The 14,140-nt window shown below is 35.3% G+C and overlaps 4 protein-coding genes and 1 long non-coding RNA gene across 10 annotated transcripts; 4 read left to right on the top strand and 1 right to left on the bottom strand.

The window, feature by feature from the left end:
* Positions 1 to 336: 336 nt before the first annotated feature.
* Positions 337 to 7,253, top strand: LOC107808252 (SUPPRESSOR-OF-WHITE-APRICOT/SURP RNA-binding domain containing protein 1). Of its 6 annotated transcripts, none has more exons than XM_075252574.1 (7): positions 383 to 562; positions 1,220 to 1,396; positions 1,477 to 1,639; positions 2,238 to 2,310; positions 2,495 to 3,554; positions 5,857 to 6,131; positions 6,262 to 7,253. In XM_075252574.1, exons 5-7 carry the CDS (start codon positions 2,554 to 2,556, stop codon positions 7,008 to 7,010), a joined length of 2,025 nt encoding a protein of 674 aa, XP_075108675.1. In that variant the 5' UTR covers positions 383 to 562; positions 1,220 to 1,396; positions 1,477 to 1,639; positions 2,238 to 2,310; positions 2,495 to 2,553; the 3' UTR covers positions 7,011 to 7,253. The 6 variants fall into 6 exon arrangements, with proteins under 6 accessions (XP_075108680.1, XP_075108676.1, XP_075108675.1 ...); XM_075252577.1 differs by having other exon boundaries at positions 432 to 562; positions 1,220 to 1,300; positions 1,477 to 1,576; XM_075252576.1 differs by lacking the exon at positions 1,477 to 1,639 and having other exon boundaries at positions 432 to 562; positions 1,220 to 1,300.
* Positions 7,254 to 9,787: 2,534 nt separating this feature from the next.
* On the top strand, positions 9,788 to 10,402 carry LOC142180173 (uncharacterized). Its single transcript, XM_075251114.1, has one exon. It carries the CDS (start codon positions 9,788 to 9,790, stop codon positions 10,400 to 10,402), a length of 615 nt encoding a protein of 204 aa, XP_075107215.1.
* A 32-nt stretch (positions 10,403 to 10,434) lies between these two features.
* LOC107808249 (uncharacterized) lies at positions 10,435 to 10,842 on the top strand. The gene has a single exon (XM_016632754.2). The coding sequence runs from the start codon at positions 10,435 to 10,437 to the stop codon at positions 10,840 to 10,842; it is 408 nt and encodes a 135-aa protein (XP_016488240.2).
* Positions 10,843 to 10,906: 64 nt separating this feature from the next.
* Positions 10,907 to 11,212, top strand: LOC142180172 (uncharacterized). The gene has a single exon (XM_075251113.1). It carries the CDS (start codon positions 10,907 to 10,909, stop codon positions 11,210 to 11,212), a length of 306 nt encoding a protein of 101 aa, XP_075107214.1.
* A 732-nt stretch (positions 11,213 to 11,944) lies between these two features.
* LOC107808251 (uncharacterized) lies at positions 11,945 to 12,820 on the bottom strand. Its single transcript, XR_001653101.2, has 2 exons — positions 12,583 to 12,820; positions 11,945 to 12,269 (listed from the first exon to the last, which is right to left on the bottom strand). It is a non-coding gene; the product is annotated as an uncharacterized LOC107808251 (long non-coding RNA).
* Between the last annotated feature and the right edge of the window lie 1,320 nt (positions 12,821 to 14,140).

The following is a 14,140-nucleotide window of genomic DNA, read 5'->3' as shown; positions in this document are numbered from 1 at the left end:
ATAATGCTCCGTGATCTGTTTGATTGAGCACATAGTTTAAGAAAAAATGAAAACTTTTGAAATTTGTGGTGCTAAATAAGTCAAAAATGGATTCAGAGTATTTGTGTAGTTGTAAAAGATTCTCATTAAGGGTGAAATTGAAAGTTTAAAGTTAAATTGTTTCCAAATTTAGAAAGGGTTCATTCTTTTTTGAACAGATCAAAAATGAAATAGGTAAACGGAAGGAATAGTAAAAATAAAAATAATAATAATAAATAATAAATCTAGTTGGAAGTCACGACCAAGTTCACCATCAAAATATATTTTTTCTAGTACTAGTATGTAAATGCTTTAATGGAAGCAAAAAAGAATTAATTTGGTGTTTGGATTAGGAAAAAGCTCTGTTTTGATTTATTTTGCGTCTTGGAGTGTTGTCAGAACTACTCCAATATAATTATACAATTACTACTACTGTTTATTTTTTTTTTCTGAAAAACGAGAAAGGTGTTCGACCTATCCGTCAATTCAATCGCCTTCGGCTGCGAACTCATCTGCATTCTCTTTCTCCGAACGAAATCGACTTGTAAGTTTGGTTGTAATACTCTTTAACTCTATAAAGAAAACTTCAGACTCCTATTTTGTATAGTTCAAATATGCACTTCCATTTATGGGGTGAATCAAACTTCTATTACAGCAAAGGATGATGCTGAACCTAGTTGAGCTTTCACGATTGCTATCGAGGATTAGTGCTTGAATGTGTTATATTTGATGAGAGCTGTCATTGTTTGCTTAGAAAATATCATCCTGAAAAGGTTGAATTATAGTCTACCTGTTTATTGAAGTGCTTGTTGTTGGATTTTGACTAAATGCCATTTGGGTTATGAGGCAATTTATGATTATGCCACCTACAGTTTGAGCTATCTAGAATTTAATGTTACATACCTTTAGACCTAGAACATAACTGCTTAAACATTGAGCTGCAGCTAACACTAAACACCCTTAGAAAATACCTTCTAGCCATAAAGCGTAAAAAAAAAAAGAGGTAAATGATTTCTTTCCATATGGTGGTAGATAGAATTAATCAGTATATATAGTGGTAAGAGGTAGCAGGTACCCGATGGATTGGTTGATGGGACATCCAAGTCTAAGTATAGAGCATATCAGTTGAGAAACTTTCTTCAAAAGTAGGTTTAAAACTGTAGTTCCATGACGTAGCTAAGTATAAAGAGCTCTCTTGCAGGTAGAATTTAAAGTGCCTATGGTTGGGGAACGATGGCGGAACCACAGAGAGGGTACCATTATGCTTATGGTTAAAACAGGGGTAAGAATACAAAGTTCTTCAAAAACATGCTTAGGAGGTTTAATTACATTGACAAGTTGATACCAAATGGACAACAATGTTCTGAAATGTGGAGGGGTAATACAATGTTTTTCAAACATCCAAGTCTATAACGACGGGATTGTTGTATTTGCTAATACTTCTGGTTTCCTGGTCAGTTACACGAGCAGATGTGGATTAGTTACATGAACAGCAAGTCCAACAATAGCTTCAAGCCCGATTAACAGAAAGTAAAAATCCATGCACAAATCTTAATGGGTACGAATCTAGAGATCGGATCCTTCATGGTCTAAATTTTAAGATTTGGAGGTACGAATCCAGGTATGGATACAGGTGTGGGGATTCGACTATATCTAAAAATAGAGCTATAAAAGTATGCCTAAATTATGAGACATCATGTGGAAAACTTACATGTAGCTTGTAGAGTGTAGTAACTCAATCTTTTATTAGGTAGCCATCTAGAAATCTGCAGTAGCTTTTGTCTTGAAAAATCAATGCCAAATCTTATTTGAATGATGAAAAATCCATTTTAGACGTCATAGAACCCTTGTAAGAAGAACAAGGATAGCTTTTTGCTTCTTTTGGAATCTGTAAATGGTTACCAGCATAACCTTTGTGCTGGGCCTTTTTAATACATTACTGTTACCTTTGTCAAAACAAATCAATGCCAAATCTTATTTTTTAATTTCTCCGTAATTTGGGGTCAAAGTACCCAATGTTGATTGACCAGATCCGGTACGTATCCCACACCAATACTAGTATCAGTGTGGTGTCGGCACGGGTGCAGCACACACAAATGAAGAGTCCACACAACTTAGTTATTTTCCGTCTCTTATCGTGCTTAAATATTTACTCATCAATGTGCAGACTCTGTTCTCTTTTAAATTGTGATATAGATACTGAAACATTATGCAATCAGGAATGGCTGAACTCGAAGTGAAATAGGCAGACATAAAAGCAGTCTCAGGACTAGTGCAACACCAGTCTCTAAGGTGTAGTGCTCATGGCTACTCATCGTTAAGGCTGTTTTTTAGTACTAAAACTTTGGTGGATACCTGTTAACTTAGTTAGAGGTAGTAAATGCTCATTTTTTGTTCTTACTGCACAAGAATAATTTCTTAAGGTTTGCCCAAAATTGGAATGCATGTCATCTTATTAGTATGTTATTTTGTACAGGTTATTAGAGTGTTTCAAACTGCTCCTGCATTCATGTCCTGCTAGTCCCTTTAGTGGTGATGGATCGACAAGCTCATGATTATACTGCTATGACTTTTGCTCAGCAGCAGCACCAAGCAGCTAGCATGCAACAGCAACAACAGTTTGGTTTTCATCCCCAGCATCAACAATTTCCTCCTTCAGTTCATGGTCCTCCATTTCTACCCCCACATTCTTCCCTTCAACAGTTCCCTTACCCTCGCCCCATTCAGCAACCACAACTCCATCCACATACACCGCCTCCTCACCTTCTTCACCTTCAGCAGCAACAGCAGCCGCCTCCTGCGTTTCCTCCACATATGCCTCCTCACTATGCACCGTCACCTTTCCACAATCCCTATGATTCTCCCCCTCCTCTAGCTCCCCCACCATCTGATCCCGAACTCCAAAAACGTATTGATAAATTAATAGAGTATGCTGTCAAAAATGGTCCCGAGTTTGAAGCAATGATCCGCGAAAAACAGCAAGATAATCCAGCTTACAGTTTCCTCTTTGGTGGTGAAGGCCATTACTACTACCGCTATAAACTTTGGATGTCTACTCGCCCACCTGGTGGACTGTTTAATGCTCCTTTTCCATCCTCTTCTTTGCCTATGATGCATCCACCAAATCCTATGATGAGCCAATCACCTTTAAATCCCACATATAGCGGCTCAAATACCGCTGCTGGGGCTTCTGCTGCAATGTTGGGTCCACCTCATTTACATCAACCTCCTTTGCCGCCATTCTTTGAACAGCAGCCCTCTCAGGCTTTTGGCCGCCCAGATTATGATCATTCATATAGGTCTTTCAAAGGTTTATCAAGGCCTCTTCCATCAGATGTTGAAATGGAATTGAATAATGTACTAAACATTCTTAATGGTACCAAAGAGTCAATTAAAGGTGCAAAGAGTTGGTTCATGCAGAGGTCTCCACTTATACCTGCTTTGGCTGAGGCAATCAGAGATAGGGTATTTTCTGTAGATGATCCTGAGAGACAGCTGCATATTGTCTATCTTGCCAATGACATCCTATTCGAGAGGTAATATATCATTTAATTTACCTAATAATTTACTGCAAAAGTAGATACCTGTGCCTGAGTGAATTCTCTATCTTGCCCGAAGTATGAACTAGACTTCCTTTATTTTCTTTTCACAAAAAAAAAAAATAAAAAAAAATCTTTAACTTTTTTCAGTTATGCCTTTTTCTAGAAGGAAAAAATATCTTCATCTTTTCCTAAAAAATTGTGTCACTTTGGTGCATCTTATTGATTTCTTGTAACAGCTAAGCAGTATTAAACATGCCCTTATAATCATAAGGAATTAAAGAAACTGAGTACCTGAAACACTCATGGTCATCTGAAGGCAGCTTCATATCATAGATCTTTCTCTCTGTCTCCAGTTTCCCCCACGTCCTCCCAAAATCCCGACAGTTTGATAAGGTTATACTTGATGAATGTGAATATGAATTATATGAACTTTAACATCAGCTCCACCATCACAAGCTGATGCCAGCTTTGAACTAAGCAAGAAAAATGGTTGTATTCCTAAAAACGGAAGGAGGTATAGAACTTGGAAGAAAACTATTTTGTCAGCATAGAAGGTAATCCTAGCTATGATGCTCATTTTATGATAATACGGCCTCTTTTTTAATTTGGGGGAGGGGCAATGCCGAAATGTGGATATGGTACACCTTTAGCTAGTGACCAGATAGACACCTCTACTTGACAGAGATGTGTCTCGTAAACTTTCATATCTTACCTGGCATATAGTGTGTCTCACACTCAATATTAAAAATATAAATTAAAAAAAAAAACTCATCTTCAAACCACCCCCCACCCCCCCCAAAAAAAAAACTCTAATTCGTTACAGATTACCCTGATATCAACGACATATAGAATCATTGAAACACCTATCTCTTGAAGAAACTTAGGGCTGCAGGAATACAACCAAAAGGAAAACGAACTAATAAAGCAGTTAAAAAAATACAGAAAAAAATAAATAAGAGAAACGAAGACATGCATATGATCACCATTGGGTTCTATCTTGACGATGGGAACAATGAAAAATAAACTTAGTTGACAAAGTAATATGTTAATTGGAAAGAAAACGTCAAGAATATGTGTGATAGAATAGGAATCAGAAATTAGAAATTTGGTATGAGTAAACCAGTTGTTATACCAAAATTAGAAATTTTAGAGCATGCGAATCAACACTTTAACATGGTTTTTCTATTTGATTTACATGAAATTTATTTTAAATGTCTCAATTGTAATTTGTTCATTCGTTTTTCCATAAAGCCGTTGTTGGTGTTGACCGTTATTCTTTTCTTTCTATTACACACACACATACATTTTATTTTGTTTCTTCACTAAATCATGTGCTTTGATTACTCTTTGTTCTTAAAGACTACTCCCTCCGGTCCACAATAAGTGACCAAATTAACTTTGGCACACCCATTAAGGAAATACGAACTCCTTGAGAAAAAAAGATGTATTTACTAAATTAACCTTAATTAATTGTTACCTTGACACATTGGAATATGTAAATAAGGGCAAATTTTAGAAAAATAAAATTAATTCCTTCTTGATTATGTAAATGGACATTTATTTTGGACCAAAATAAAAAGGTAAAATGGTCACTTATTGTGGACCGGAGGGAGTACCATATAATTGTGCTCTTTTACCTTTTCTGCCTTTGATACCACGGGTTACATGTACCTTATGACTTATTGAATAGTGAATAGCACTTCAGATTTCTACTTCTACCTCTTTCTTAATTCTCATACTTCATACTAGAATTAGTTGTTATTAACAAATAGGTACATGTTTCTGTTGAAACCAAAGTATTCTAAAACGAGATCAGTATTTCAATTTCTTAAATTAAATGCAAAACCAACCTACACTAAATTAAACTGGAATTTTGGGTGCAGTATGATTTGGATTGGTTAGTAAGCGGTTTTGAGAATTTTCGCTCTGCCCTACTTGCCCCTACTTGCTGGTGCTTTGGTGGTATTCACACGACAGCTCTGCTCAACTTTTGTTTGTGTATCAGCTACATGAGGGTTTAGGTTTTGTGGTGTTAGGCGCTTATTGACATCCATGAGTTGCATGCGCCCCTGACTTTCTCAAAAATAGCAAATCAAATGAATGGATTAACAGCAATTTGGTCGGCTTAAAAAATGTATATGTTATTTCTCCTTCGTTTTAATACATTTCCACTTCCACCAAACTCCAACATATTCGTATGCTGTATTTGCCTGCATGTGTGTGTGTGTGTCTGTGTGTGTGTGTGGGGGGGGGGGGGAGACTCATAGGTACTCATTTTTGTTTTTGATATTTGCAGCTTGCAACGACGAATCAATCCGCATGAGCTTGACAATGAGGCACTTGCTTTTAAGCCTGTTTTGGGTCCCATGCTTGCGAGGATATATCACAATCCTCAAAACAAGGAAGAAAATCAGTCTCGGCTGCAGAAAATTTTACAGTTTTGGGGCTCCAAGGAAGTCTATGATCAGGATACAATTCGTGCACTTGAAAATGAGATGATGAGTGGGCTGCCTTCAAATTTTGCTGGTCCTCAAAGGGAACTACTGGCTGCAGATCCTTCTGTTGCTGCAGGTAGTTGTGCTGCTAATCTAGCTGTAATCACTGAAAGACTGTCTTTCGATTGTTATCTATTTCTTTTGGCCAATCTGAACAATTACTCATGGCTGATTTTCTTATTATCCTTTTCTTTTCGGGTTTTTAGGATTGTCACACCAGGTAGCATACCAGAGTGCTTTACAGTGGAAGCCTGACGAGCAGGTGCTTCCAATGCCTAATCTAGCCAATCAAGATAAAGCAGTTCCTCCAATGCCATCTGCGGCAGCACATCAATTTCATCCTGGTGTAGTTCCACCCACTGGGTTTCCTGGGTTGATGCCTGTGCCGTCCTCTGTTCCACAAGGAAATCTACAAGCTGCAGGTCATCCCATGCCAGCATCAACTGCAAATGTAGGCGTAAAGTTGCCTCCATACCCATTGTTTCCTCCTGGTCTTATTCCTGGTATGGTCAGGAAGATGCAGATTGGTAGTGGGGTGCCTTACTCTCCCATGAGCCCTTTGGATATCCCCACCGTTATACCACCCTCCACCGTGTCGGAGTCTGAGATTCTGGAGAGTGTGTCCAAATTTTTTAGGGAGATTGGAGAAGTTAATCCATCAGAAGGTCCTGTTAAACCATCTGATTCAGCCAATGATTATGACGACCATGAGAGAGAGCCTCCTGTTCGTAAGGGAGGTGCTTGCATCCCTCCGCCTCTGAATCTCCAAATTGACCCTGAAACTGGGACTGGAAGTGTAGAGCAAAAACCTGGATTGAATAGCTCCGCGCGGTTAGGACTTGGAGCCACAGCTAATCCAAATGAGTCGAGTCAATATGATGATGTTTACTCTTCCTACAGAAACGAAAGAAGCACCAATTACCATTCATCAATCAGTGCAAGAGCTACGAGGTAAATTAATCATCATTTTGACTAGTCTATAGACAGCACATAGCATTCGTGGCCAATATCTTTGCACTTTTTAGCTGCTGTTGACTGGACTCAACAGTTTCTTGTCTCTGTAATTTTTAAGTTGAGGTAGATGTTGAAAGACAGATTTGCTAACGTGTAACAAGAATGAGTTAGATATTGCCATGTTCTTCCAATGAATAAATAACTAATTAGCTGTAATGGTTGGAGAAAACCAACCAACGTAAAAGTTAAACAGATGATCATTGAGACATCAAGTTCTCATCATCTTATGCTGTCACTTAAATGGGAAGTGGTGAAAAACTATCCTTATGCGTTGTAGGGAATGATGGCTATACTTTTGGCCAAAGCCAAATGGATAGAGAGATCATTCCCAGGAAAACAATGTCCTGGAGAAAAATGTAGATGGACACAACTTCAAATAATTATTGTTGCTGCATGTGCATTACCTATTTACTCTTTTGAAGTTTGTGGTTTTGGAGGTCAAAAGCAACATAGCCTATTTGAAGCATCTTAGTAGGTGTTTGGACATAAAAATTGTAATTTCTGGAAAAAAAAGTAGTAATTGGAGTTATGTTGAAAAATGATATTTGGAATTTGAAATTATGTTTGGACATGCATTTCACTTGAAAAATATTGCAGTTTTATGAGTGGGGAAATAAAAATTTCTGAAAATTTTGAAAAATTCATTTTGGAATTTTTTTCAAAATCTTGCAAAATTTGATGGACAAACGGTCCGTAGTTCCTAGCATTTTTTCAGAGGATGGGAATGTCGTTCATGTCGGGTCCCAGACTCTCTTCCTTAAATGTGGTTCCTTTTTTTTCTTTTATTGGTAGCAATTGTCTCCCTCTAACTGTCTATCAACTCGTGCACGTACCTCGATTAAAAGTTAAAATTGCGGTATGAAAAAACTTCTATGAATATATATTTTGCTCTATTCGGAATTTCTTTTTTTGTGGAATTTCTCTTTTCTCATTTCCTTCTAGGTGTTCACTTTTCTCTTTTCAGAGACATGTTAGAGTCATTATAACAACTCAGCCACTAGTTAGAGTCAATTGTAGAAGTCCTCAATATCATGTGTGGTTGATACTTTTTACGGAAAATGGCCAGAACAATTAACAATTATAATTGGTAGCATAATTGCCCCCGCTGTGACTAAATGAGCTCATTCCTACCCTTTTTGACTAACGACCTTATTTTCTGTATTTTTAAATTCCAATCCTATTTTTAATCTAATTAAAATGCCACGTCTCGAATTACCCCCTCTCCCCCCTCCTCCCCTTGCCTTACCCGACTTACCTGAACCCCTCCCCTTTCAATGGTGAATTATGCTAGAGCTCATCTCAACGGAGAAGAAAGAACTGGTATGGTAAATACTAATAGCCTGCTTGGTGAAACTGCAAAACTCAGCTTATTTTGACGAGTGCTTTTGGTGAGAATCAATTTTGTTTGGATAATTCATTTGAAAAGCACTTCTTAATAGCAATTAGTGTTTGGACAAACTTTAAAAAACTGATTCTAAGTGTATTTTTCTCAAAAGTGATTTTAAAAAAAGTGTTTTTGGAGAGAAACTATTTTTTCTGAATATCCAAAACTGTTTCTACTTCTCTGCAAAATTTTTTTTTTTTCTATTCAAAAGCTTGGCCATACAGTTCAAACTTTGGAAAAAAAATATTTCTTTTGAAAAAAAGTGATTCTTGAATTGGAGAAGCTTGATCAAATATGGTATATAAGTGGGGAATGGTGGGGTATGAAATGGGGGAACTTTTAGTGCCACATGGATATAAAAAATAAGAAAAATAAATTTTGGAATTCAAAAATATTCAAAAAAATGGATCTGTTACTGAGAACATGGGCGGACATACAGTATTATGTATGGGTTCTCGGGAACCCAGTAGCTTTTGTGTAGATCCTATATTTGTATTAAGAAATCTATTGAATATATAACAATAATTATATGGGAACCCAGTTCCAAAATGCATTTCTGGTCCAATGGTAAATCTTGGAACCCGGATGTGGCCCGCTTCCCTTCTTGCTGATGCAAGTTCGAGTCCCCATAAGTCCTTTTTATTAAACAGACAAAAACCAAAGTTTTTGAGCAGTACTTCCACTAAGAAAAAACATCAAACAGACAAATATTGCTCCCTTTCAAGTTAGTACAACTTCCACTTTAGTCTATTTTTTTAATAATAATAGATGACTAAAGTGAACCTAAAAAGAAACAACCACATCAAAATGTCCCCAAAACAAAAAAAAAAAGAGTTAGGGTTTCGTTCTTCTTCAATCTTGCAAGCCACTGGTTCTTCGACCTTCGTTCTTCTTCAATCTTGACTTTTCTTCTGTTGCCTATCAAAGACAAGCAGTGATCCATTGTAGGTCCTCTCCTTCCTTCATCTTTTTTTTTTATAACTATTTTTCTCTTATATTATATTATATAAAATAATATTTCTTAACTATTTTCCTCTTATATTCATCTGTAATATTTAATTTGTGTCTTATGATTTGTAGGGCATTTTAGTGAGACTCGATATGATCAAGAGATTTTTCAAGCCGCAAACCTCTTCAGGTATAGAGAGGTTTAACGCACATGTGGGTGAAGTGAATAGTATTCATAATCGGTATTTCAAGATGATGCTAAATTTATCGAATCAAGCACAATCTATTTTAACATCTTTTAATAAGCAATCCGAGAAAACGAAAGTGAGTATCGGGTTCGCCTGAATGACTCAATTGTTGTTGCAAGGTATCTTTTGAAAGAAGGAATGTCTTTTCGGGGTCACGGTGAACGTGAAACTTCTACAAGAAGAGGCAACTTATTGGATCTCTTAAAGTGGTATGCAAATAAGAAGGATGATGTAAAGAAAGTTGTGTTAGAAAATGCTCCAAAAAATGACATTATGATTTGTCCAAATATACAAAAAAATATTGTGAGTTCTTGTGCGAAAGAAACATTGAAAACAATTGTTGAAGACTTGAACGTGGATTACTTTGAGATATTGGTTGATGAGTCTAAGGATGTCTCTCATAAGGAACAAATAGCGCTTATTTTAAGTTATGTCAACAAAGAGGGTAAAGTTATTGAGCGATTCCTTAGCATTGTTCATGTTAAAGATACATCTGCAAAGTCATTAAAAGAAGCAATTTATTCTTTGCTTTTGGAACATTCATTGAGTAAATCTCAAATACGGGAACAAGGTTATGATGGAGCTAGTAACATGCAGGGAGAAGTTAATGGTCTTAAAACTTTGATTATGAATGATACTCCTTCAGCATATTGCATACATTGTTTTCCTCATCAATTGCAATTGACTCTTGTAGCTGTTGCAAAAAAAATTATGAGACCGAACAATTTTTTGATATTCTTGCAAATGTTTTAAATATTGTTGGGGGTTCTTTTAATCGTAGGGAGATGCTTCGAGATGATCAAGTAAAAGAATTAGAGGAACTACTAGTGCTTGGTGAAGTTCATACAGGAAGTGGTTTAAATCAAGAACTTGGACTTCAAAGGGCAGGTGATACTCGGTGGGGTTCTCATTTTAAGACATTGCGTAATTTTATTAGTTTATTCTCATCAATTGTTCATGTACTTGGAGTTCTTGCAATTGACGGTTCAAATTATCATGAGAGATCAATGGCAAAAAGTCTAGTGGATTACATAAGATCCTATGACTTTGTGTATGTGTTACATTTAATGTTGAAAGTATTGGCACTTACATATGATTTAAATATGGCTTTGCAAAAAAAAGATCAAGATATTGTAAGTGCAATGAAGCTTGTTGGTTTCGCAAAGAGACAATTGCGATATGATAGATTCTAGATGGAATTCTTTGATAAGAGACGTCTCTTTATTTTGTGTCAAGCATGGTATTATGATCCCCGAAATGGATATGAATTATGTTCGTGGAAAGTCAAAGCGTAAGAAATCAAGTGTTACATATTCTTATCATTTGCGTGTAGAGGTTTTCTATGCTATTATTGATTTGCAACTTTCGGAGCTTAACAATCGTTTCAATAAAGTGAATATTGATCTACTTCTTGGTATGGCTAGTTTGAGTCCAGATAATTCTTTTGCAAATTATGATAAAGACAAGATTATGAAACTTGCTACACACTACCCGAATGAGTTGACCGATTCTATGCTTGAGGATCTTAGTTTTGAGCTTGACATCTATATTGACTATGTGTGAGAGGCAGGCAATGAATTCTCTAACTTGAAAAGACTTGGAGATCTTTCAAAGACATTGGTTAAAACAAATTTGCACATGACTTGGAGACTTGTTTATTTGCTTGTGAAGTTAAGTATGATATTGTCTGTCGCTACTGCAAACGGTAGAAAGAGCTTTTTCTTCGATGAAGTACGTTAAAAATGACTTGCGAAGCAAAATTGGTGATGAATTTTTTAATGATTGTTTAGTTTGTTATATAGAGGATGAAGTATTTGAAAGTGTACCTAATGATACGATCATTGATCGTTTTCAAAACATGACAAGTTGTCCGAGTACAATTGTAATGATAATGTTTATATTCATATGTTATCTTTAAGTGTTTTGTTATTTTCTAAATATATGTTGGATATTGATACTCGTTCCTTAATTCGGTTATTGTAATATATTGACTTAAAATTACGATAGGAACCCATACACTTCAATTTCTAGATCCGCAACTCACAGAGAAGGGTAGGAATGAGCCCATTTAGTCACGGCGAATGAGCCCATTTAGTCACGGCGGGGTCAATTATGCTACCAACGTTAAATAATTGTTCTATTTGGTACGGCAAAAGGACAGCTTTGATCCTTTTCCGTACTTTTTATTACCAATTGGAGTTTCTTTGACACGTTGAGCAACAACTTATTGCCCAAGTTCCAAAATAAAATTCAAGAAATTCTGAGCAAGTTTCTCTTTTTCCAGAAAGACTGCCAAAATAAATACTTAGTAAATAAATACAACGGTATAATTGAGTCAAAAGTGAGTGAACTACACAATTTTCATTAAGTTACACCTTCTTTACCACATTAGTATTTCAAAAACCGATGTCAGATATAAACTCCTTTTTCTCTTCTTTTCCAAAATTAGAATAAAAGACAATAATAGTTGAACTCACACATTCGTGTAAATACCAATTGAGATGTCATTAAATTGAATGTCTGGTTAGATTCCAAAACACAAAGATTTGCCCATTTAAGATTAGATTGTGTACTTGAGGTCTATCTCAAAGACAGCTTCTTTCTTGTACCCTGCAGCAAGCTGTAACAAGTTTATCAATTAATTTTAATTCATTGTATTGTAAGAAACAATTAAATAAATGAAAAAGGAAGGTATCTAGACATATAAATAGAGGAAAATCAATTTGTTATCCTTAGAGTAACTTTTATCCGTTGAGCAAACATCGACAAAGGAATACCAAACTCTACCCGTGTGAGGCTGCATAGCCGGGGAGAATCATCGAATCTTAACTGAATTTATACTTCACTCGAACAATATATACAACAACAACAACAACAACAAAGCTAATGTAATCTCGCAAGTAGGGTCTGGAGAGGATAAAATATACTCCTACCTTATGACGGTAGAAAAATTAATTTCCGAAGAACCTCGGCTCAAGAAAAAGTGTTGGGCATACTCGTTCTGTAACTTACTCAGTCTTAACATCTTTCTTTGAGCTTAGATCATGGGGTGAAAGTCAATCTCAAGTCCTGCTTACAGTTGTACCCAGTGCAAGTTTAATGGTTCCTTTTGGACAAATCACAGAAATGGAAGAACAACGTAACTTGCATCTGGTGCAACTATAGGTTGGGCTTGAGAAAGGAAACTACTAACGGCTTTTGCATCTCTAACCCCTTTTATAAAGTGTCTCCTGAAAAAACCCTAGCTAGGGGCATTATTGGGTTTTCAATATTTTAAAGAGACAAATTGAGCCGTCCCACTCAAATTTTAAGTACTGTATTTAATTATATTATGAGTAGGTTTTGAGAGGTGAGAAAAAAATTGTCTTTCTCGTTATTTGTTAAAATAGACCGTTAAAATAGATAAGTAAAAGTAAAAATATATTTTTAATATATTGGACAATTAAAAGTGAACGGATGAAGCACTTATTATTTGCTATAGGGTTTATCTTTTTGTTCATCGTAGGAGAACTCACTTAAATAGTTATGACTAATTCTGTGATAAACATTGCCCTATATGATACTTATTATGTGGTTGCACATTTTCGTTATATACTTTCTATGGGAGTTATTTTTGCTTTATTTGCAGGAATTGGGTATCAATATTACTTTCTTTTTTTCTCCTTTCAAACAAATTAAAATGATTGAAAGTTTTCTATTTAAAATCGTATTACGTCTAATTTCTATTATTATAGCTGAATTATTTGTAACCACATATTTGACCGTAATTTTTTGTATGCTTGTTAAATATTTTAAATTATTATTTATTATGACTTATAGTATTTTTTTTTACGTAGTTTCCTATGTGTAAATTTTATTTGAAAAAATTAAAAAATTCTATGTCCAAATGTATTGTCAAAATAAAAAGGTTTGAATCTCCAAAAACAAAAAGGTGTCACATAAATTAAAAAAGAAGAAGTGTTTTTTTTATAACAAAAAAATTACTGAACTACCTACATATCACAAAAAGTCACTAGGAGGAGATGTATGAGGCATTTTCTTTAATACTTAGACTAAATTATGTGATATTTTAAGTGATTTTAGTTACACAATTTGTTTGATCCAAAATTTAGATCCGGGTTCAACCAATTGGATCTAAGTAAAATAGAGTCAATCTTAGCTAATATTTATATCCGAAAGATAAGATTATTGATTTTGTGGCAAATAGTATATATATTTGACCGAATAACAGTAAATGTAAGCAATACTAATAATATTCAATGATCCAAAAAGGTGAGAGATAACATTAGATAATAATAAATAACAATGAATGACATTTAAGTAAATAAGAACGTGTGAGTCACCCGAAAATGGGTGAGATATTATTTTTGATAATGATAAATGATTGATGAGCCTTTGAACACTCATGTTATTTTTGGATCAAGTGAAAAAGTTAGACAAGAATCTTAGTAAAAAGATTATTTTCATATGCTTGCAATATCGCCAGATTCT

This window comes from Nicotiana tabacum, chromosome 4, assembly GCF_000715075.1.
Source record: "Nicotiana tabacum cultivar K326 chromosome 4, ASM71507v2, whole genome shotgun sequence".
Classification (NCBI taxonomy): Eukaryota; Viridiplantae; Streptophyta; class Magnoliopsida; order Solanales; family Solanaceae; genus Nicotiana; species Nicotiana tabacum.
The sequence above is the reverse complement of the archived record's forward strand: the minus strand, read 5'-3'. Positions and strand labels throughout refer to the sequence as shown.